The sequence below is a fragment of the Cokeromyces recurvatus genome (assembly GCF_025118155.1).
Source record: "Cokeromyces recurvatus strain NRRL 2243 chromosome Unknown BX663scaffold_31, whole genome shotgun sequence".
Lineage (NCBI taxonomy): Eukaryota > Fungi > Mucoromycota > Mucoromycetes > Mucorales > Mucoraceae > Cokeromyces > Cokeromyces recurvatus.
Window position 1 is genome coordinate 36614 of NW_026251417.1, and position 20332 is coordinate 56945.

At 33.4% G+C, this 20332-nt stretch overlaps 10 protein-coding genes and 1 non-coding gene across 11 annotated transcripts; 3 read left to right on the forward strand and 8 right to left on the reverse strand.

Annotated features, from left to right (window-relative positions):
- Positions 1–6398: 6398 nt before the first annotated feature.
- BX663DRAFT_521336 (uncharacterized protein) lies at positions 6399–7021 on the reverse strand (the record flags this gene model as incomplete). The annotated part of the gene is made up of 1 exon (XM_051529226.1): positions 6399–7021. A coding segment is annotated over one exon (342 nt), but the record flags the coding sequence as incomplete, so codon positions are not given.
- Positions 7022–7140: 119 nt separating this feature from the next.
- BX663DRAFT_t121 lies at positions 7141–7214 on the forward strand. Its single transcript has one exon. It is a non-coding gene; the product is annotated as a tRNA-Asn (tRNA).
- Positions 7215–7339: 125 nt separating this feature from the next.
- BX663DRAFT_489226 (uncharacterized protein) lies at positions 7340–7931 on the reverse strand (the record flags this gene model as incomplete). Its single annotated transcript, XM_051524874.1, has 3 exons — positions 7340–7552; positions 7615–7822; positions 7882–7931. 3 exons carry the CDS (start codon positions 7929–7931, stop codon positions 7340–7342), a joined length of 471 nt encoding a protein of 156 aa, XP_051379316.1.
- A 124-nt stretch (positions 7932–8055) lies between these two features.
- Positions 8056–9174, reverse strand: BX663DRAFT_554972 (uncharacterized protein; the record flags this gene model as incomplete). Its single annotated transcript, XM_051531581.1, has 3 exons — positions 8056–8443; positions 8600–8898; positions 8959–9174. 3 exons carry the CDS (start codon positions 9172–9174, stop codon positions 8056–8058), a joined length of 903 nt encoding a protein of 300 aa, XP_051379317.1.
- A 1296-nt stretch (positions 9175–10470) lies between these two features.
- Positions 10471–11560, reverse strand: BX663DRAFT_521343 (ubiquitin-conjugating enzyme E2 2). The gene is made up of 6 exons (XM_051529227.1): positions 11500–11560; positions 11283–11436; positions 11210–11221; positions 11100–11153; positions 10967–11025; positions 10471–10919 (listed from the first exon to the last, which is right to left on the reverse strand). Exons 2-6 carry the CDS (start codon positions 11344–11346, stop codon positions 10656–10658), a joined length of 453 nt encoding a protein of 150 aa, XP_051379318.1. The 5' UTR covers positions 11347–11436; positions 11500–11560; the 3' UTR covers positions 10471–10655.
- Positions 11561–11683: 123 nt separating this feature from the next.
- On the reverse strand, positions 11684–12407 carry BX663DRAFT_521346 (uncharacterized protein). The gene is made up of 3 exons (XM_051529228.1): positions 12327–12407; positions 11871–12256; positions 11684–11790 (listed from the first exon to the last, which is right to left on the reverse strand). The coding sequence occupies exons 1-2, from the start codon at positions 12337–12339 to the stop codon at positions 12063–12065; spliced, it is 207 nt and encodes a 68-aa protein (XP_051379319.1). The 5' UTR covers positions 12340–12407; the 3' UTR covers positions 11684–11790; positions 11871–12062.
- Positions 12408–12415: 8 nt separating this feature from the next.
- On the forward strand, positions 12416–13390 carry BX663DRAFT_521350 (putative tyrosine phosphatase family protein). The gene is made up of 4 exons (XM_051529229.1): positions 12416–12566; positions 12621–12748; positions 12799–12971; positions 13022–13390. The coding sequence occupies exons 1-4, from the start codon at positions 12537–12539 to the stop codon at positions 13192–13194; spliced, it is 504 nt and encodes a 167-aa protein (XP_051379320.1). The 5' UTR covers positions 12416–12536; the 3' UTR covers positions 13195–13390.
- A 142-nt stretch (positions 13391–13532) lies between these two features.
- BX663DRAFT_521355 (transcription factor S-II, central domain-containing protein) lies at positions 13533–15715 on the reverse strand. Its single transcript, XM_051529230.1, has one exon. The coding sequence runs from the start codon at positions 15402–15404 to the stop codon at positions 13581–13583; it is 1824 nt and encodes a 607-aa protein (XP_051379321.1). The 5' UTR covers positions 15405–15715; the 3' UTR covers positions 13533–13580.
- Positions 15716–16115: 400 nt separating this feature from the next.
- On the reverse strand, positions 16116–16906 carry BX663DRAFT_521358 (uncharacterized protein). The gene is made up of 2 exons (XM_051529231.1): positions 16402–16906; positions 16116–16341 (listed from the first exon to the last, which is right to left on the reverse strand). Exons 1-2 carry the CDS (start codon positions 16881–16883, stop codon positions 16140–16142), a joined length of 684 nt encoding a protein of 227 aa, XP_051379322.1. The 5' UTR covers positions 16884–16906; the 3' UTR covers positions 16116–16139.
- Positions 16907–17915: 1009 nt separating this feature from the next.
- Positions 17916–19231, forward strand: BX663DRAFT_521364 (S-methyl-5-thioribose-1-phosphate isomerase). The gene is made up of 2 exons (XM_051529232.1): positions 17916–17982; positions 18044–19231. The coding sequence occupies exons 1-2, from the start codon at positions 17970–17972 to the stop codon at positions 19159–19161; spliced, it is 1131 nt and encodes a 376-aa protein (XP_051379323.1). The 5' UTR covers positions 17916–17969; the 3' UTR covers positions 19162–19231.
- A 56-nt stretch (positions 19232–19287) lies between these two features.
- Positions 19288–19977, reverse strand: BX663DRAFT_521366 (ribosomal protein S28e). Its single transcript, XM_051529233.1, has 2 exons — positions 19855–19977; positions 19288–19508 (listed from the first exon to the last, which is right to left on the reverse strand). The coding sequence occupies exons 1-2, from the start codon at positions 19855–19857 to the stop codon at positions 19305–19307; spliced, it is 207 nt and encodes a 68-aa protein (XP_051379324.1). The 5' UTR covers positions 19858–19977; the 3' UTR covers positions 19288–19304.
- Between the last annotated feature and the right edge of the window lie 355 nt (positions 19978–20332).

The window sequence follows — 20332 nt, forward strand, 5'->3', positions numbered from 1 at the left end:
GTTCATCAATCAGTTTTTGGTCGGCCTCATGGAAATTTTTACGTTTATTGTTACTGTCTGTTGATGAAGGATCAGGAAATAGTTGTTGACTGTAAGATCTAATTACCAGTAATTTAAAATATTAATCTTTGGTTTTTTCTATTCTTTTTATTATTATTATTTATAGTGAGAAGAATATTCAATTCACTTAGTTTATTACTTGTAATTAGAAGAACTCATTTTCAAATGACAGATAACAAAATGATACCTTGAAATATAAAAATCCAAGCTTATAAGTATGTCATTATCTGTTCGGCTCGGGAAAGTCAATAAAAAACATATAAATATTTATACATATTTTTTTTAATGAAAAAAAAAAAAAAAAAAAAAAAAAAAAAAAAAAAAAAAAAAAAAAAAAACCATCTGACTATTTATACTTTTTTTGTAGCAATAGATAATATGCTTTATTTCATTGATGTCATGTTATTAGATATTGATCTCTTCACGATATTATTAGCAATTATGTTACAGATCGTAATCTGGTATTGTATTCAACAGATTGCTAATTCCATAAGAGTTTTATTTGGAGATTTTACAATTAATAATTACAAAAATTTATGTTCGACGTAATAATATTGTTTATACAACATTATTGAGTGATGAATATTCAACATTTATGTTTTATTATATCCAGATTGTGTACAAATACAACAAATATTAAGTATTTATGCGCTACTATTATTATCATCCTCTGAGATATTATTACATAGCAATATTAAATATTATAAATGCATATATAATATGTATGACTTGTATAAATAATTATGTAATTGCATAATCCTATTGAATTCCTATTATTACATAATATGATGTATATAATTATTTTTTTAATGCTCAAATACTCTAACAATGACTATTATTAAAACTGAATGTAGAATAAATATGATGCTGTAAAGTACAATATACTGGATTTATTTGAATAACCTCTTTATTATTTAAATAAATGATGGTTTATTTATATTAACTTAGTTGTAAAGACGACTGCAATCATAACATACGGAATAACAAAAACTGATACGCCTACGGTGCTTATGTGTAAAAAATTAAAATATAAAATTATTAAAAACACAAAAACCAAACGATAATCTTGATAATGATCTCGTAATTCAGGTTCTTTAATAGACAATAGAGATTCATTCTCTTTCAAAATTGAAAGTAGTTTCATTGTAACAAGAAAAAAATAAATTTTTTTTTTTTATGGAGACCAAAATGGCTCGGATGTTTATTAGTGAAATATGAGAAAGTCACATTAAAGTTTATGATATGCGTTTTTTAAAAATTTTGATTTTTTTTTTTTTTTTTTTTTGTAAAGTTCAGATGGTAATAAAAAATAAGTTGTATCAAGGGACGAGAGACCAAGATATACGACTAAATGAGGGAACAACGAGGTGGAATTTAAATCGAAAAGTGAGGAATTGGAAACGGAGACTTACCTGCCGTTAACAACTGTTCACGGAACGAAGTTAGTAAAAGGGATCGAGCAACAGATACCACTGTTGTTGTAACAAAAGGTTGCTCATGGAAGATAAAATTAAAATGAGAACGCCAGATGGCAAGGAGTGTGTGGCCGATACAGACGGAAGCTGGGAGTAAGTTATCATCCCTGGAGTCAGGGAATTTCAAAGCGAAAATAGCCGTTGTTAATAGTTCTACAGAGAAAGGAGCAGTAAAGAATGAAGGCCATAATTCCTGCCAAACCATAAGCTTCAAAGGACAGGCAAAAATAAAATGAGAGCTGTCTTCGATCACAGAGAGTGAGCAGATGGGGCAGTACGAAGATGGTACCGAGAGCGGGATAAACCTATTCAAAACCGCCCGACAGGGCAGTTTGTCATGTAGTATTCTATACCATACATTGCGAGAAAGATGAAATACAGGAAATCGCCAAAAAGATGACCATTTCGTTGGGCTGAGGGTTACAAAGCGATTATCGGAAGCGGGGGTGCAAGCCATGCGGAAATGCTTAGTCGAAATATCCTTTCCTTGGAATGTTAGAGCACAGGAATTAAAAAACGGTTGGGTGTCGATCATGTCATGATTAACCGGGGAATACGAAGGGACACCTAAGTGAGCAAAGCGAGCTTCAATGCATGTTCGTATAAAGAATGGAGCCAGCTGGATGTGATTGTTTTGAACATCTTTCAAAAACTTCCTAACTAAGCGAGGGCGACGCACAATTTCTCTGTTAGTAAATGGCCTAATAGTACGAGAGGTAGGTTCAATCATATACACATCACGCACGGAGAGTTTAAGAATTGATTTGCGAATAGGTTTCGTAGGCTGGTGAATCACAATGTTATCAATGGAAAGTTGCATCGATGTCTCCGGATTGATAACTACAGTGGAAAAGTCCTTAGGTAAAATATCCATCGCATGAAAAAGGAGGTATAGGGGGCTATCGCTATGGGAAACCAAAGGGGGACGAAGAGATGGAAACAAGAAACAAAGACGATAGTCCGTCACCAAAGTATTATTAGGAACCAAACCCGAGATGGTCTCAAGAGAGTACATCAGATAGTCCGCCAATAATGGAAGCACAATAGATTTACAGAGGTTGGGATTGGACCAAAATTCGTGTGAGAGATTAGACCGTCGAATTAAAGGAAGAAGCCAACGAAGTTGTAAGGAAGCTTGTTGTATAAAAGGATCCAGTAAACCAAGCCCACCATTCTTTCGAGATAAGGTCATAGATTTAAAACTAATACGAGGAAAACATCGGATACTGACAAATCCCGAAACTAGAGAAACAACAGAGGAAAGGAAATGCTTAGGCACTGAGACAACCCGTAGAATATACCATAATTTGGAAAGTATCAAATTATTAGCGATGGTCACTCGGCCACGGAAAGAAAGAGATCGATGATTATGTATATTGCATGCTGCTTCAATTTTGGTTAAAAGAGTCTGAAGAAAGGAATCGCGTTGAAGTGGTGAATGGAAGATAGGATATCCAAGGTAAATAATAGAATTTGGCGAATTAACATCATGCCATACAGAAATATTGTTCTGAGCCAGAGGAGCACGCCAAATACGATTATAGATAGAGCTTTTACCAGATAATGCAAAGGCCTCTGTCTTGTGATAATTGATACGAGCATTGGATGCAACAGAATATGTGTGGAGATGCCGATTTAAGATATTAAGATCAGTAGGAGAATTTAAAAAGCAAGCAATATCATCTGCATAAGCAAGTAATTTAACGCGATGTTGGATAGTTGTGGGAGCCGATAAGGACGTTGGTAAATTGTACCCAATAAAAGTAGGGTCGTCGAGGATTCGACGGAGTAATGGTTCAAATGCCAGGTTGAAGAGGACGGGAGATAGAGGATCGCCTTGTCGTAATCCACGCAATTGAGGCACATGCTCAGAGAAAAAACCGTTAATGTTAATTTGTAAGTTAGTGCCAAAAAACAAGTTGGTGATACATTTAATTATTCCAATAGGGAAGCCGAAATGTTGTAAAACACGCGTTAAATAAACCGGATGTACTCGATCATAGGCTTTTTCCTGATCCAGCAACAGGCCAATTGCCTCAGAATCGGAGGAGCGTGCATGAGACAAGACCAGCTTCATCATTAAACCATTGTCAGCAATGAACCGGTCATGGAGAAATCCAGATTGAAGTGGAGTTATCAATTTATTAGCACACACAACTATTCGAGCATTAAGTAAGCGAGTAAACACTTTAGCATCGGTGTTGATAAGAGATAGCGGCCTCCAGTTTTTTAAATCACTCAGGTCACCTTTTTTGGGCAGTAATGAGACACACGTTTGAAGCCACGAGTCTGGGAATACACCATGTGAAAGAGCATCATTATATACTTGGAGAACAATAGCACGGCAATCAGGATGCAAAAACACCAAACGAAGAATTTCATAAGGGATCCCATCCTTACCAGGACTACTTTGTTTCGGGCAGCGTTTAATACCAGCCAACAATTCATCCCAGGTAAATGAACTAGCTAACCAGTATTGATCTGAATTTGGGAGGGATAGAGACGATGGAAGTGAACCGAGTAATTCATTAATGGCATCATCATTTACAGGATCAGGAGAATAAAGATCAGCATAAAAGGATTGAGCCGCATTAAGCATATCGGAGCGTGTAGTACACAAGACAGAGGATCTAGGGTGCCGAATAGCCTTAAATAAAGTTTTTTGTTGTCGTTGGGCTACCGTCCTTTTGAGGTAGCCAGCGGACAATTCACCTTTTTCCCGCCATTGAAGACCGGAGCGCAGAGCTAGAGTATCAACACGATGTTGTTGGATCGAGGCTAATTGATGTTCAACAGCACTTAATTGAGGGGATAGTGAGGCTTGTCTAGTAGGTTCACGTAAAAGTTGTTTACGGAGAACAGAACGCTTATTTTGTAAAACCTCTTCGGCTGTCGAAAGAGAATAAGCTTGTTTACGTGAATAATTTTGTGATACCTTTTTCACCGTTGCTTTTATTGCATCCCATTTATATTGTGCACTCAGACCGAAAGGAAAATTTGCGATAGTTTTTGAAATGGCAGATGCGAGGATGCGACGAAAAGTTTTGGAAGAAGCTAATCGAGGATGAGCACGCCATAGTCCTTTTCCAGTTTGATATGATGGAGCGGACGAATTATTTGACGGAAGGGGAGGCTCCAATTGAAGTGTCAGAGACAGGAGCATGTGATCGGACCAGGCAGGTTGGATGTATAACGCCGTCGGAGGAAGACAGGAACGAGATAGATCATGGCTAACAAAAATATAATCAATACATGAGCTGGAGGAGCCACGGTGAAAAGTAGTCTGATGAAATTGATCAGTAGCCAGAATTGAATCTGTATAATATTTATCCAAATAATTTAACCATGATGAAGGAGCGTTCAGAAAATTATGGGAGGAAATATTAGCATTATATGAGTAGTTAAAATCTCCTAAAACAATGTGACGAGAGGGTATAGTCTCAAAAGTATTGTTAGGATTGAGCAGGATTGGGTCTAAGTACGACTGTCGTTGAGTGTAATCAGCAGGAGCGTATAAGACCGTAACAAAAAGAGGATCGAAAAGAGTCTGCGTGTGAGTGATTTTGACTGTCAGTGTTCGTTGGTCATTATCCCACATTGGGTCAGACAAGTTAAGGAGAGGTGATAGACACACCAAGCCGCAATATTGAGACCAATAACTACTTGTTGCTAGAAATTGGTTGTGAAACAAGTCACCAATATCAGACGAGGATGCATGAGTTTCTTGTAGAGCTAAGATATCAAAGGGTAAAGTACGTAAATATCGAATGAATTGACTACTGATGGAAGGGTCAGAAGTTTTTCGTAGACCTCGGCAATTGAGGGTGCCGATTTTCAGGGTAGGAGATAAGAATTGAGATTGAGTATTAAGCGCCGGGGAGGAATCGCTTAAGTTATAGGAAGTTGTAGATTGATTATTCATAATGTAATAAAGGTATAAGTATAGATTCAGTAAAAGGAAAGACGTTGAGTAAGTATAAGCAAGCAGTAGTGGGAAATATGTATAGAGGAAAGGGATTAATCTTCCTCCATAGCATTGGAACCACCCAAACTGTCCGATTCTACGCTAGAAGTATCTACAGGAGTGATGGCAATCAAATTCTCGTTAAGATCAATATTGTGACTATCTTGATTCTTTTTGTTAAGAGGACACTTTTTACTGTTCGTTTTCTGATGGTCAGTACCGCCACATTTACAACGCTTCTCATTAGGAAGATTTGTCAAATAATCCGCCAGTGTAGAATTTGTACCTGCCGTTGACCGAGTAGGTCGAGGATTGAGTCTAGAAGTGTTTATCTCAGAGTTAGCATTCTCCGTTTGTGGATCGAAAAGAGGTGAAACAGTATCATCCTCAATAGTAGGACTAGTTGGTGGACTCGTTGCACCAATGGAAGAAACGATGAGAGGGACATCGTCAACGGATTCTAAGTTTTTAGAATCAGGACAGGGAGGAGATTGATCTTCTGAGGATGCATGAGGAACTATGATACTAGCAGGTCGGGTTTGAACATTGACTTCTCGACGACGCTTACTCGATGTGGTATTGTCTGTTTTAGTTCGGAAACAATTCCTTGCAATGTGACCTACGTTACCACATTGATAACAACGACGTTTTTCGGAGGGTGCTTTAGTGCAATCTTTACGGTAATGATCGCTACCTTTACAGTATACACAGTGTTTGCCCATGTTTGTCCAGGTGCCGAGACAAAAGGTATTTTCTCCTTCAAGTGGAATGTTATAAGTCAAAACGTCATGAGTTTTATTGGCATTACTAGGACGTTCCATGTAGACATGACCGTTACCTGTGGGCCATGATCCAGACCAATCATCCAAATAAATGACAATCTCACGGACGATACCATATCGTGATAAATTGTTTAGAAGACTGTTGCGAAGCTTATCTAAAGTCCAGATGGGAAGTTTGGTCAAATTGATACGTAGTAGAGCTCGATCTGGATGAACTGCAGGAGAGGCATGGAAAAACGTATCTCCAACGTTGATAGGTGAAGCAATGGCTGACTCACAATCGCCTTTTGAAGCTAAAGTAAATTCCATATTGGTGCCTGTAGAGTCTTCGGTTAAAGTTAATCCGAGACCGACTCCAAGGGGGAATTTATGGCTTAGTTCTAAGGCCAGGGCTGATCTCAAGGATGAAAGGTGCTTAGGAATATGATAAAACACGGAATGTTCAGTAGTACCCGTAAGGTGAACAAGACGCTTGGAGGAATTGTTGGAACAATTCTCAATTTCAGTGGAGCGAAAAAGCGACAACTCTTTTCTGGGGTGAGGAGGCATGGATTTTGAGGGTTTTTTAGAATCCAAACGAGAGTCTCGAGATGAAGTTGCAGTGACTGAAGCATAGCTACGAATAGTTGAGGGGGTGTTGTTAGTCTCAGAAAGAGGAGACAAAGAGTTAGAATTTGATAAAGTGGTAACGTTGTCTGGAGGCAACGTCCCAGAAGTGTTTTGTAGCGGAGGAACCATGAAGAAAAAAAATAAAGAAAAATAATAGAAATATTTAAGCGACCTAAGGGTGACGTCATCTGTGACTGCTAATTTTTAAAATATAGCTTACCTATGATTTTCTGATGCAAATAAACAACTAGCTTCTATGGCGCAATTGGCTAGCGCGTCTGACTGTTAATCAGGAGGTTGGTGGTTCGAGCCCACCTAGGAGCGTTTCATTTTTTTCTTTTGTCGTGAGGATTTTATTACTTTTGTTAATTTGATTAATTCTAATGTTATACAACGTTTCTTAAGTTAGAAATAGAGTATAGTATCCGAAGACGCAGAACAGCCATGTTCTATGTGGTGCGTTGTCTGTTTTGACGTGTAAAAACAACTGGTCGTTCCATATTAGCCCAGATCTGACATGCGATGAACATCATATTTTTTTTTGCAGCGAGGATATCTCTATTCCATAAAATATTACAAACGTTGCAGATCAATATATTAAAGAAAGATTTGTCGTCAACTCTATGAGTTCTAAGCTTCATTTCTTTGCAATTTGGACAGACCTATTTTATAAAAGGATAATTAGTTGACTTAATAAGCGTTTACTTGTATTGTAATGACTTACAGAAGAGGTCCGGAATTCATTTATATCGAGCGATAACGCCTCCTTGAGGTTTTGTCTTCTTTTTAAATTCTTATAAATAACGTCAGAAACGCCAACTCGTCGTCCTCTGTACTTCAAATGACTACTCCTTTTTAAACCATCATCGAAAATCACCAAAGACATCTTTGCTGTGTCCCCTTCAGCGAAACGGCTTTTGTAGTTAGTTCGTCTAAAATATAAATAGATGTTAGTAAGATGATCATTTAAACTTGGAAACTAGCTTACTACTTTACTTCAATTGGTAGATTGCGAGCATTAAGACTTCGTCGGTTGGCCATCTTTTTTCTTTTCCATCTATTTAATCTCGTCTTCTTTCTTCGATTGGGGTTATATTTTTTTTCCACCATTAATCAGAATATTGCAAGCCTCTTCGAGGACACATTGTCTCCCATAATAATTGTTCTATTTATTCGAAGCTGTTCTGAAGTCATAGAAGTCAAAAAAACGACCCAAATGAGTCAGTACATATGTTAGATGGTTGATATAGGAATCAGCAGAAGAAGTTTTAGTCATCGGGATTTGAGTCTCCAGATTTTTTATGCCTTGTTCGATTTTGAAGGCATCTTGTTTTCTTGCTCGATTTACAGATCCAGAAGAGTAATAGTATTCATTCACTGTCAGAGACCTGACCCGTTCATCTCCATAATATGCTACGTATGCATTCTTACGGCCGGGATCTAGAAAACAAGGACGGAAAAAGTTTTCAACTTTATCTGCGTTGAAATCAGCGATTTCAAGATTGACTTTATCTTCTTCAAGAGTTTCTGGGACACTCCTTGCGAAAGAATTTCTACAAGTATATCCATCAGTTTATATACTGTTCAAAAGTATCCGTCTTTTCTGTCTTGGTAATTCTTGTAATTTGGTCAAACTATTGTAATAAAAATTAATAATGACCTTAATTGGGAGGTTTTTTTTTTTTTTAAAAAAAAAAAAAAAAACTTACTTTCTGATTTCCAGCTTGGTAAAATCAAAAGAATTGAAAAAACAACATGTAGCGAGTGCGAAATTTGTTTCGTTTTCTTCTTTTTGGAGCCGTGTATCAGGGAAAAGAGTTGACAAATTTTGACCATCATTTTTTATGAATTGCCATTTAAGACTAGGATTTGGAAAAAGAGAAAACAGGTGAGGCCTCTGGGATTGTCGCGTTTGTGTCTGAGGATAAACTAACTCGACAGTTTGAGCTGGTGGTTGCTCTGTTGGTTGTTCCAGTGGTTCTTCTGCTCGGGTTGGCTGTGCATTCTCCTGCAATTGTATATTGATCTACTCGTAGGATTGGAGAATATAACTCATTATCGATAGAACAATGAACGGGTTTTCGATCACTTCTTCTCTTGAAAGTGGGAGCCGATGTATTCTGTTCCTAACTGGCTGAATGATATTGTTTAAAAATGCTTGTAGATTTGGTGCACTATTAAGGCCATCTTGTGTAATAAAACCCTCTAGCATACCTAACCTTGTGTCGTTCTTTAAGACTTCATCTAAGACATAATCGTATACAACCTTATTTACAAGTGGCATTTTAAGATCCTTATAAATAAAAGTTTCGTAATTTTCCACGTAGAAGTTGTTGTAGGCAGTAGCTAGAGTATCACAAGCAGACGAAACAATTTGGCCATACCCTACTAGACCTTGTTTTTCAACGAAAAAATTGATATTGTCTATTTTTTTTTTTTGAAATGAAAGGTACAAGGTCCTCTTTGTCCTGTAGAAAACGAAGGATATTGTTTAAAGTAAGTCCTTTTTTTTTCTTGACCAACCTGTCCCCGGCATTCGCTCGTGCAGGCTTTTCTCGATTCCTATGGATAGTACTGAATCATCAATGGTACTGTCTGCCCATCAAGATTAGCTTCACTATTTACAACAGTAAGTATTCAAAGAAGTAGAGAAAAGAAATAGCAACAGATGCTTCAAGAAGAGTTTTTATTAGAATAGCAAAAAAAAAAAAAGAATCCCTTCAGGTTTTCCATTTTCGCAACCGTGTCCCAATTCAATTTTAAAATGACCAAAATTTTTTCCTATCGGCCCAGCCTAGTTTCTTTGACTGTAATGAATGACGGACATTCACATATATTATGGAAATTATTGTATATATTATAAAGACATCAGTACGGTAACACTATTTATCATGATTTTATAAATTTATATCATTTTAACGAACTAGTGCATTTAGAAGTTTTATTCTTCATATAGTTGTAGTTTAATAAGTGATCCATATATCACATCATTTTGAACATAATAACACTGCAAGCTATTTTATTAAACAAAAAAAAAATATACCTTTTTATTTGAATAAATTTATAAATGTCGCATAGCTTTATTCAGAATCACTTTTACAGTAAATAGATATAATCAATCTTCTTAACAGATAACTTGGTTATAGAATTAACTTTGATCAAATATTATTAAGACTTATTTTGATATTTATTTATGATAATTTTCACCACCTTTATTATATAAAGAACTATATTATGAATGTTATGATATAGAGTAATGTAGAATACTTCCAATATATTATATCATGTGTTTTTATCGATAAAGTTAGATTATATATATTCTTAGAGAACCTTTAATTATTCTATAGGACATGTATCAACTAAAGAGTCTAAAAAGAGACTAATATATTATTCTAGATACAATTACCAATGAATACCACTTTGCGCAATGTGGCAATACAACATAGTAATAGATCACAGAGTACTAGTTCATAGAAGGATTTCTGGTAATTGGTAAATTATTAATAATAAGGAGTTGTCTACTATTTATCCTCAGTATAAAACTTGAGACTTATATTCATGAAGTGTTAAATACATTATACTCAGTAACATAAAACTTTATTTGCTAATATAGAAAAATTCATTATTATTTATAAAACTTATTAATAACACCGATACTTTATATATTTGATGTGTATGTGCATACAGTACAATTATGTTTTTTTTTAAAATTAATTCAATAAAATGAATAAAGCTACATACTTAAAAAAAAAATAATAATTTTATTTATTCCCATGACTCCTCAACAGTTTCCCTTACTCGACGAACATATTCCTTTCTATTTTCACGATAAAGATTAGCTGCTTCTGCATTTGCTGGCGAATTAGGATTAGGATCATTAAAAAGAGATTGAATACTTGTCAAGATGGCTGCAACATCATATGTAGGACTCCATCTGTTTTGCAAAATATCAAGACAAAGTTCACCATTAGCATATACGTTGGGATGAAACATTTTTGATACAAATTTTACTTGAGGTGGTTTATTGGGCTACATTGAATTAATATCAAATATATTTTTACATCAATATAACTTACATAGGTCTCATCAAATTGTAAAACTAATTTAAATGTGCCATCTTCGAAAGGAGTATCCGCTATATATTATTAGTGTTATTATCAGTTAAGTTAAGGAAAAAAAAATGAAACTGCAGCATCAATTAATATTTACCAGGACCAAAGATGACTGCATTCCACATCATAATGTTATCTGGACAAGGTGCACCTGAAATATTGAATAAGTATATAATTGACCACCCATTATTTATTTTTGTTTTTTACCTGATACACCAGCTATTAAAAAATAATTGTTAATTTTTGCTAATTCATTTGGATGATAAATTTATAATCTAACCTGGTGGATCACTCTGTAATCTCTTGAAGTCACGCATAAGTCTTCTTCTAGTAGGCGTCGACATTTTCGATTTTATAAATTTATTTAAATCTAATCTGTTTTAATCTAGATTACAAAGAAAAAAAGAAATAAAATATGTGTATAAAAAAAAAAGCTACGTAAAATAAAGCGTTTAGATTATGAACGTGACTGCTGCTCTAGAAGTAAATATGTATACATAGTCTTCTTTTTGTTTTTTTAAACTTGATTAATAAGCCTATATTTTCAATGATTCACACTCCTTTAAATGGATATGAGTAGAACTGTATGAAACAATGAATTGATATTTAAAGAGAATTTTCATTTTATACATACACGAACATTTCATGGATGTATGCAGGACAGTATTAACATCCGAGAAAAATTATTTAAACTTCCGCAGATTATTAATTCGAAAAGAACCAGCAGCTTATAAATAAAATGAACAGTTTATTCTTCTATTTCTTAAAACACCTATACTCTATATTCCGTAAAATCAGATTTTTTTCCTATTTTAATTCAAACTAATAAATTTAACTTGTAACTGTTTTTTTTCTTAAAAAAAAAAAGAAAAAAAAAAGATAGTAAAGATCAATTTGTATCTGTTTTAAGTATTGTAGTGAGTAAATCCAAAATTATCTTCTTTCAGCCATTATATATTTAATATCTATAGTTCAATGTTGAATTGAGTTTGACCAACTAATCAGACGGAAGCCAATAACTACTTCCAATGTAATCGGAAAAATTGAGATAACAAAGCTACTAAAATTTATTATAATAAACTAATGAATCTCCATAGATTCCTAAAGCTCCAAGCAATGTAATAATAAATGTGTAGCTCATATTAATATAAAATAACGGAAAATGCCCGAGAATATCATCTTGCTGAACTATTTTATCTGATACATGTATATACGTCGAGTAATTCTTTTTATGTTTACATCTCTTAATTTGAGGTAAAGTCGAATGATATAAAATTATACTTTTATCCCTGGGATATACAACCTACTTATCTTCCTCAACCAGAGACAGTAGCCATGTTGTTCCTTATTCATTCTCTATTTTAATGCAGTCCTTTTATTCATGTATCCTATTTCTCTATCAAGGTGAAAATGTATAATTTACGTTTAGTATAAATAAAATTTATGCTGTTAAATAATATTATACATGAATATTTATTTTATTTTATTTTATTTTATTTTATTTATTTTTTTTTCTCTAAGCAATATAAATAAAATGAGTTCACAACATTTTATACCACCTGTGGTAAAAGCATTAACTTTAATCGCACATTGATCTCCAAGCTAATTTTAACATTAGAATTTTGGTATGATTGAAGAAGATCTTTATCGCTCAGGCCAACCCAATGAGCTTAATTTTCCTTTTCTCGAAAAACTTGGTTTAAAAACAATAGCATGGCTTGCTCCAGAAGAGCCTAATCAACGCTTGTATGTTTAAGCTTGAATGATTTTATTATTTTGCTTATAATTTTCTATAGTTTAGATTTCATCGATGATCAAGAAATTCAAATGCATCATTTGGGTGTTGTTTCTTCTGTCAATGCTTGGGATCCTATTACAGAAGAAGCCGTGCTTCAAGCACTAGAACTAATATTAAATCCGTCAAATTATCCAATGATGATTATGTGTAATTTAGGCAGACATAGAACAGGTATGCAATATGTAATATTACTTGTATTCAATTACTAATATTTACAACAGGAACTATTGTGGGCTGCATGAGAAAATTACAGCGATGGAATTTAACATCAATCTTTGAAGAATATAGAAGATATGCAGGACCTAAAGTTAGATTATTAAATGAACAATTTATTGAATTGTTTGATACAGATCTAGTGACAATACCAGTAAATAAACCAAAATGGTTCTTTTAAAAGTAAATACTTTCTCTTTTTAAATTTAATGTTTCTTTACAGTATAAGGCCTTTTCTTTGCTGCTAGTAATGATATCCTTCACTATAAATATATAAAACTATAGAAATAACATTAGACTTATTTTAATAATTGACTATAATGTGATGTTCCTCTTTGCCAAATACAATAAACGCTTTTGTAGGTGTTGTAGGTATTCTATTCTTATATTAGTACTGAATTAACAAAGCGTTGCTTCTTCATTATCATAACATATATAATGACCTTTACCATTAATATATAGATTCTTATTGATTGAGATAATAAAATGACTTTATTAAGTTAAATTTTTCATCATGTAGTTTAAGTATATAAGCATATACATGAACAAAAAGTTATAGTATAAAATTTAGTAGGGAGGACGATAGTAAGATGACGAGTAATTATTATTATTATTATTATTATTATTTGAATGTTGCTGTTGTGGGGGATAATATTGACCCTGTGGATAATAGTATTGAGGAGATGGATAATACATGTTTTGCTGTACGCTAGCAGTAGGATATTGTAGCTGGGGAGGAGGATTTGTTACTGCTTGTTGTGGAGGAGGAGGAAGATTGGATTGTGAGATTGTATGATAGGTTTGTTGCTGTTGCTGTTGCTGCTGTTGTTGTTTTGTAATAACTAACACACCCAAGAACAAATCGCTTTTTCGTTTTCTTTCTTCTACACGTACTACATACAGACAATCAGGTATTTGTTGAGTTTGGTACAAAGGAATCAAGTAAAAGTCTTTAACAATTTTCTTATTATGTCCTATAACTGCATATCTTTGTCTTGATTCTAAATATTTAATTAGCGTCTGTTCTTGTTCCTTATGATCACTTTTAGCTTCTACTTCTATTAACACAATTTCTCGACTTGTAGAGTATTGCGTTTGTGTTATATAGTTAGTAACGCGATCTGTAGGTATACGGCCTTCAATCCACATAGTAGGTGATAAAACATCTTGCCATTCCTTTTCACTTAATAGACGCCCTCCAATTTGTCTTGCTGTTGCTTCAAATTCTGCAACTTGTGGCATATTAACACGACCATGCCAAATTGTAGGTAACCCCTTTTCTCCTTCTCCTTCTTCTTCTTCCATAATCTCCTTCTCTTCTTCCTGTATCTCTTCTTTTTCTTCGTTTTCTTCTTGGTCATTATTGTCAAGCTTAGTTGTGTCTACTTCTTCTACCATAAATGGGGTATCATCTTCTTCACCTAGTAATTCTTCTACATCCTTCGTGACTTTCCTTCTCTTCAATTCAGGATCAACATCTTCCGTCGTACTCTCACGTTTGTTCCCTTTATTATCATCAAGATAAGTTGGAATACCAATACGTGCTAAAATATTATCCAAGGGATCCATTATTTTTGAATCAGAGGATGTATTATTAGGACTCAAACTAGATATATGGTTTTTTTTATTAGGTTCTTTTGTAGAAGGAGAAGACGGGTGGTGAGTATCGGCTGAACTGATCCTTTCAAGTTCTTGTTTTACTTGTTGTGAATACATATCCTCGTCTTGGTTTGATTTAGGAACCATGATGATATCACCTTTATGCGTCTTTTTAATGATTGGCATATTATCTATCGTCATTACCGAGTTTTTCAAAGCCTTTTTTCGCAGAACTTCCGACATTGACTTCAGTTCAGGATTCGCCATATCTTCAGAAGACATCTTGACTAAATCATGAGGTGATAAATCTCCAGTCACAACACGTAATTGAAATACTTTATTAGCTTTATCCTTGAGATTATACAAAAGAGATCGAAATTTACTTTTATATTTCTCTCCACAAGTACGTTGACGTCCTTTATTAAATTCACCAAGCTGCTCTAACATTGTCTTTTCAATCGATCTTGCCAATTCCTCTGCTCTTTCTTGTGGGTCTGGATTACCCTCGAACATGTCTGCATTTTCTTTAAGAGATTCATCAAAAATAGATCTTAGAACATTAGTCATGTTTTTGATGACATTACGACGAACAGGGTTTTCTTCCTCTGTCATTAGACTTGGGGACATTGGTGTATTTGGTGTGCTACCCTCTTCATCAGTTATCATTTCTGTCTTTTCTTCAGGTTGATTTATTACATCATTATTAACATCATCTGAATTGTCTTTATTATTATTAGTAGTAGAAGAAACTGGCTTTTTGTCGATACTAATAGATGCAACAGAAGTCCGCATCGATGATGTACGACGAGGCCTATCTTCTTTTTGTTTACGAGCACATACATCACTACAAAAAGAATCAGCACGAGTAGGATTACTACAACCTTTATAAAGACATTTTGATTGAATACTTCGACTTGCGTTTCTAGTTTGGCGTGTTGTAATAGACTATATACAAAAAAAGATCAGTTTTTTTTTGTTTATAAATACATACATAACTTATAGAATATTACCCTTCCCACTTCTTGTTCCTTTGACTCTTGTTCCTTTGACTCTTGTTCCTTTGACTCTTGTTCCTTTGACTCTTGTTCCTTTGATTCTTGTTCCTTTGATTCTTGTTCCTTTGATTCTTGTTCTTTTGATTCCTGTTCTTTTGATTCCTGTTCTTTTGATTCCTGATCTTTTGGCTCCTGTTCTTTTAATCCCTCTTCCTTCGATTCTTGATTATTGTCTTCTTTATTTTCAGCTTTATAATTGTATAGGAATATATAAAAGAAAGAGTTAATATACTTTGCTATTAATAATGCATACAAATACAAATATAATATTGATACACATTAAAAAGAGGAAAGGTCAAATTCAGTTACATGCTATCTTTTAATACACTTAGTTTCTTCTCCCTCAAATAATAATTATGATAATAATAACAGTAGCAATAACAATAATAACGATAATAAAATCTTACAGAGAGCAATGAAAAAAAAAAAAAAAAACCACATAATTACTGAAAGAAATAAACATTCATTTTTTTTAATGTAATAAAATAATACAATCAAGACAAATTATGTACATAAATCTTCGTCTCATACATGCATAAACTCTCCCTTTGTGATATACTGTATTTGTATGCATATGCACATTTTTAATAAGCTTACCTTCAATACAAGATTTACATATCCAATCAATATCTTCTTCATTGTCTGGATCAAATCCTACACAAGCACAATGGAACCTATTATAAGAAAAAAAGAAAGGTCAATATATGCATACATGTAAATCATAGCCGTAATACCATTCTTGACACCTATCACACTGAACCATAGGTTTTCCATTATAAGGTTGTTTACAAATACAATAGACTTTTTTTGCACGTGTTCTTTTTTTCTTGGGGGTCGTAGTTGATGTTGAGATAGTAGTAGTAGGTGATGCCAAAGCAGCAACTGATTTTGAGCGCGTGATTCGTTGTTCAGGTTGCTTAATAAGTGAATCAGGCGTAATGCAATCATTGCTTTCATTTAAAATACCACCATGTCCCATAATCTCTGTTAACCCTGGTAAACTATCGAGGCCATTTTTTAATAATTCCCAGTCTGTATTACTATTATTACCACTGCTATTATTTAAAAAAATGTTATTGTCCATAGATGACAACATTTCATTGATGGGTGCAGCAGTAGAATGCCATTCTTCTTCATGTCCTTGTTCAGTTGAGAGCAAGTTTGTTTCAGCTTGATCTTGTAAATCTAAAAATTCGTCAATATTATGAATGTCCATAGTTGTATGAAGGAAAAAAAAAAAAAAAAAAAGATAAAATATGTTTTTTTTTAAGGTCTCACTCTCATCAGCCAATTAAATTAATATATCGTCACACTTTTTTTTTTTTTTTTTTTTTTTTTTTTTTTTTTTTTTGGACGAATAAAACTTATTTTTTAAAGCGAATTTAATACACGTAAATATTGAGACAACCTTAAGCCAAACCCTTTTTGTAAGAAATGTCGTTTATCCCATCCTAAATATTCCTTAGAAGTAATGGTTATACACACTTCTCTAAAGTGAAGCACTAATTTATTTTCTTTGAGCGAGTTTCTTATATAAGCTTTTTTTTTTTTTTTTTTTTTTTTTTTTGTTAACCTTAGATCAGCACTCTTTAATAGCAATTAAGAAGGATAAATATGAAGGTATAAACAATGAGTCATGACCTAATTACTTCCAAATCAAAACGATTGTAGCAGTAAATTATTATAGTTGTTTATCACAGTGAAATATCCTTTCCTTTCCTTTATCAATTATGTCCATAGTTTTAATGATATAGACCGCAATTGACGCATAATAGAATATCAAAGTCCTAATGTCTAAGGTACATCTCTTTCTAAAGTATATTTGCTTGCCTACTTCAATAGTCTGGCACATTTCCCCCCGAATATAAACGTAAAGACTAAAATAAAATGCATATATACATATTATATAAGCGTATTATTGTATTTCTTCTTATATGTGTGAGGATAATTGATAGATTTTTATTAACTACATGCATGATAAAGTTAATATTGCTGTTATCTTCCAGTTATTGTACTAGCTTTAACTACAGCAAAAGATAGGCCTCAATAAATACAAGTAAATTTCCAAGTATACTAATATTAAAAATCATCATTATTAATCCTACTACAGGTATTCAAAGATCAAGATATTGATGATCATTTTCTCTAAAACATACTTTACTTGAAAAATTTGCTAACAAATACTTTATTATTTATTACCCTTTTTTTTTATACCGCCAATTAAAAAAATTTTTATTTTTTTATTTTTTTTTTTTTTAACTGTTTATTGTTCCTTTTTTTGTTTTTGTTTTAATATATCAAGATGAGTGAGAATAGTAAGAGATTCTATAAAAAGAAAAAAAAACAAGAAATTGTATTAACCTTAAACTTAAATAGATAGAACCTTGGAAGCTATTAAATATACTAGAGGAGATCTTCGTATTCTAAATCAACTCGTTCTACCTCATGAAACTATTTATGAGACAATCGCTAATGTACAAGATGGTCATGCAGCTATCAAGACAATGAAAACTCGTGGTGCTCCTGCAATTGCTATTGTAGCTGCATTATCTTTAGCTGTAGACGTTAATAATCGTTTTAAAAATGGGGAATTTACAACAGTTGATCAAGTTGTTCAATTTTTAAATCAATCACTAGAATACCTCAAGACTTCTCGCCCAACAGCTGTCAATTTGTTTGATGCTGCTGCTAAACTTTCAAAATTAATTAATACAACATCTTGTAATATTCAGGATCCTGCTATAGTCGTTGAGACTTATATTGGAGCAGCTGAACAAATGTTGATAGATGATGTTCAAGACAATAAAAACATTGGCAAATTCGGTGCTCAGTATATTATGGAACATGCGAAAAGCAAACAAATTAGTGTTTTAACACATTGTAATACAGGATCATTAGCTACAGCTGGCTGGGGAACTGCTTTAGGTATCATTCGTGACCTTCATGCAAATCATCAACTTCAACATGCTTATTGTACTGAAACTCGACCTTACAATCAAGGTTCTCGTTTAACTGCTTATGAACTTGTTTATGAAAATATTCCCGCTACTTTGATTTGTGATAACATGGCTTCTGCTCTCTTGAAACAGAAGCCTGATGTACAAGCCATTGTGGTAGGTGCTGATCGTGTGGCTGCTAACGGTGACACGGCTAACAAGATTGGTACATATCAATTGGCTATTACAGCCAAATATCATGGTATTTTATTTATTGTTGCTGCACCTTCTACTTCCATTGATTTAAATACAAAGAATGGTGATGCTATCGTAATCGAACAACGTCCTCCTGAAGAATTAGTGACAGTATCTGGTGTTCGTGTGAGTGATAATGTACCTACTAGTGTTCGTACAGCAGCTGAAAATATTGGTGTTTGGAATCCTAGTTTTGATGTTACACCTGCTAGTTTGATTTCTGCTATCGTTACTGAAAAGGGAGTTGTTGTTAAAAAAGAAGGAGAAGATGAATTTGATATGACTTCATTCCTTAATAATTAGATCTAATAAATATATAAATTGTACATTTTATAAAGTAATCAATTACAAGAAGCAAAAAAAAAAAAAAAAAGGAGCCGTATAATTTAAAATTTGGTGCACATATTTTATTCCTTTCTTGGATTGAATAAGATAAGGTCAATGACTTAACGAAGACGACGAGCTTCACGTTCAGATTCCAAAAGACAGAGAATGTCGTTTTCACGAACGGGACCCTTAACGTTACGGATGATGGAACGGTTAGTGTCATCCATGAATTCAACACGAACTTGAGTAACGCCACCACGAGAACCAGTACGGCCGAGAACTTTTGTAACTCTAGCGAGCTTAACGGGGGTCTTGGAAGAGTCCTATTGTGAAATCAATTTAATATCTCTCCATGCAGGTTTTTTTTTTTTTTTTTTTTTTTGTAATGTGAATGATAAATCAAAGTAAAGAACAGAAAAGGACAAATCGATATTTTATTGATTAAAATTGTGTATTCGAACCATAATGTATAAATCAATTTACTATCCACACACGAACCAAAATTTCGTTAATATTAAATGTGTCATTCTCTTTGTCATTTGCCCGTTGTGTACTGCTACATATCGATTTATCCTTTTTTTTTTTTCCTCTCATCCGCTCTCCCTATCAATCTATCCATCCATCCATTTTCTGATTTAAATAATGCTATCTTTTATGAAGAATGCTTACCATTATATCTTATTTTTACTATATGGATTGAAAAGGAGGGAATTTAAATTTGGCTGTATCTTACAGTAATAACTTTACTGCAAGAAGCCAACAGTAAACAAGCTGTGGCGGAAATTCAAAATATATCAGATCTGCTCGCTACTACTGTACATCATTGTTCTTTTAACATTGTTGCTTTTTTTTTTTTTTTTTTTTTTTTTTTTTTTTTTTTTTTTTAAAAAAAAAAAAGGGGACAACTTCAAGCAAAAGTGAAAAAGATAAAGGTTATTACACAAACCTGACAATTTTTTTTTCAAGAAAAAAAAGATGAGTTAGTAGTAATAGTAGTAGTAGCAGTACTTATTATATTATTAGCTACTCTATTCAAGTCTCTACTACTCCAACATATATACCACTGTGTATTTCTTTTTCTTTTTCTTTATTCTTATTACTGCAAGGAATATCATGCATTTGTAGTTATAGTTATTATCTTATACAC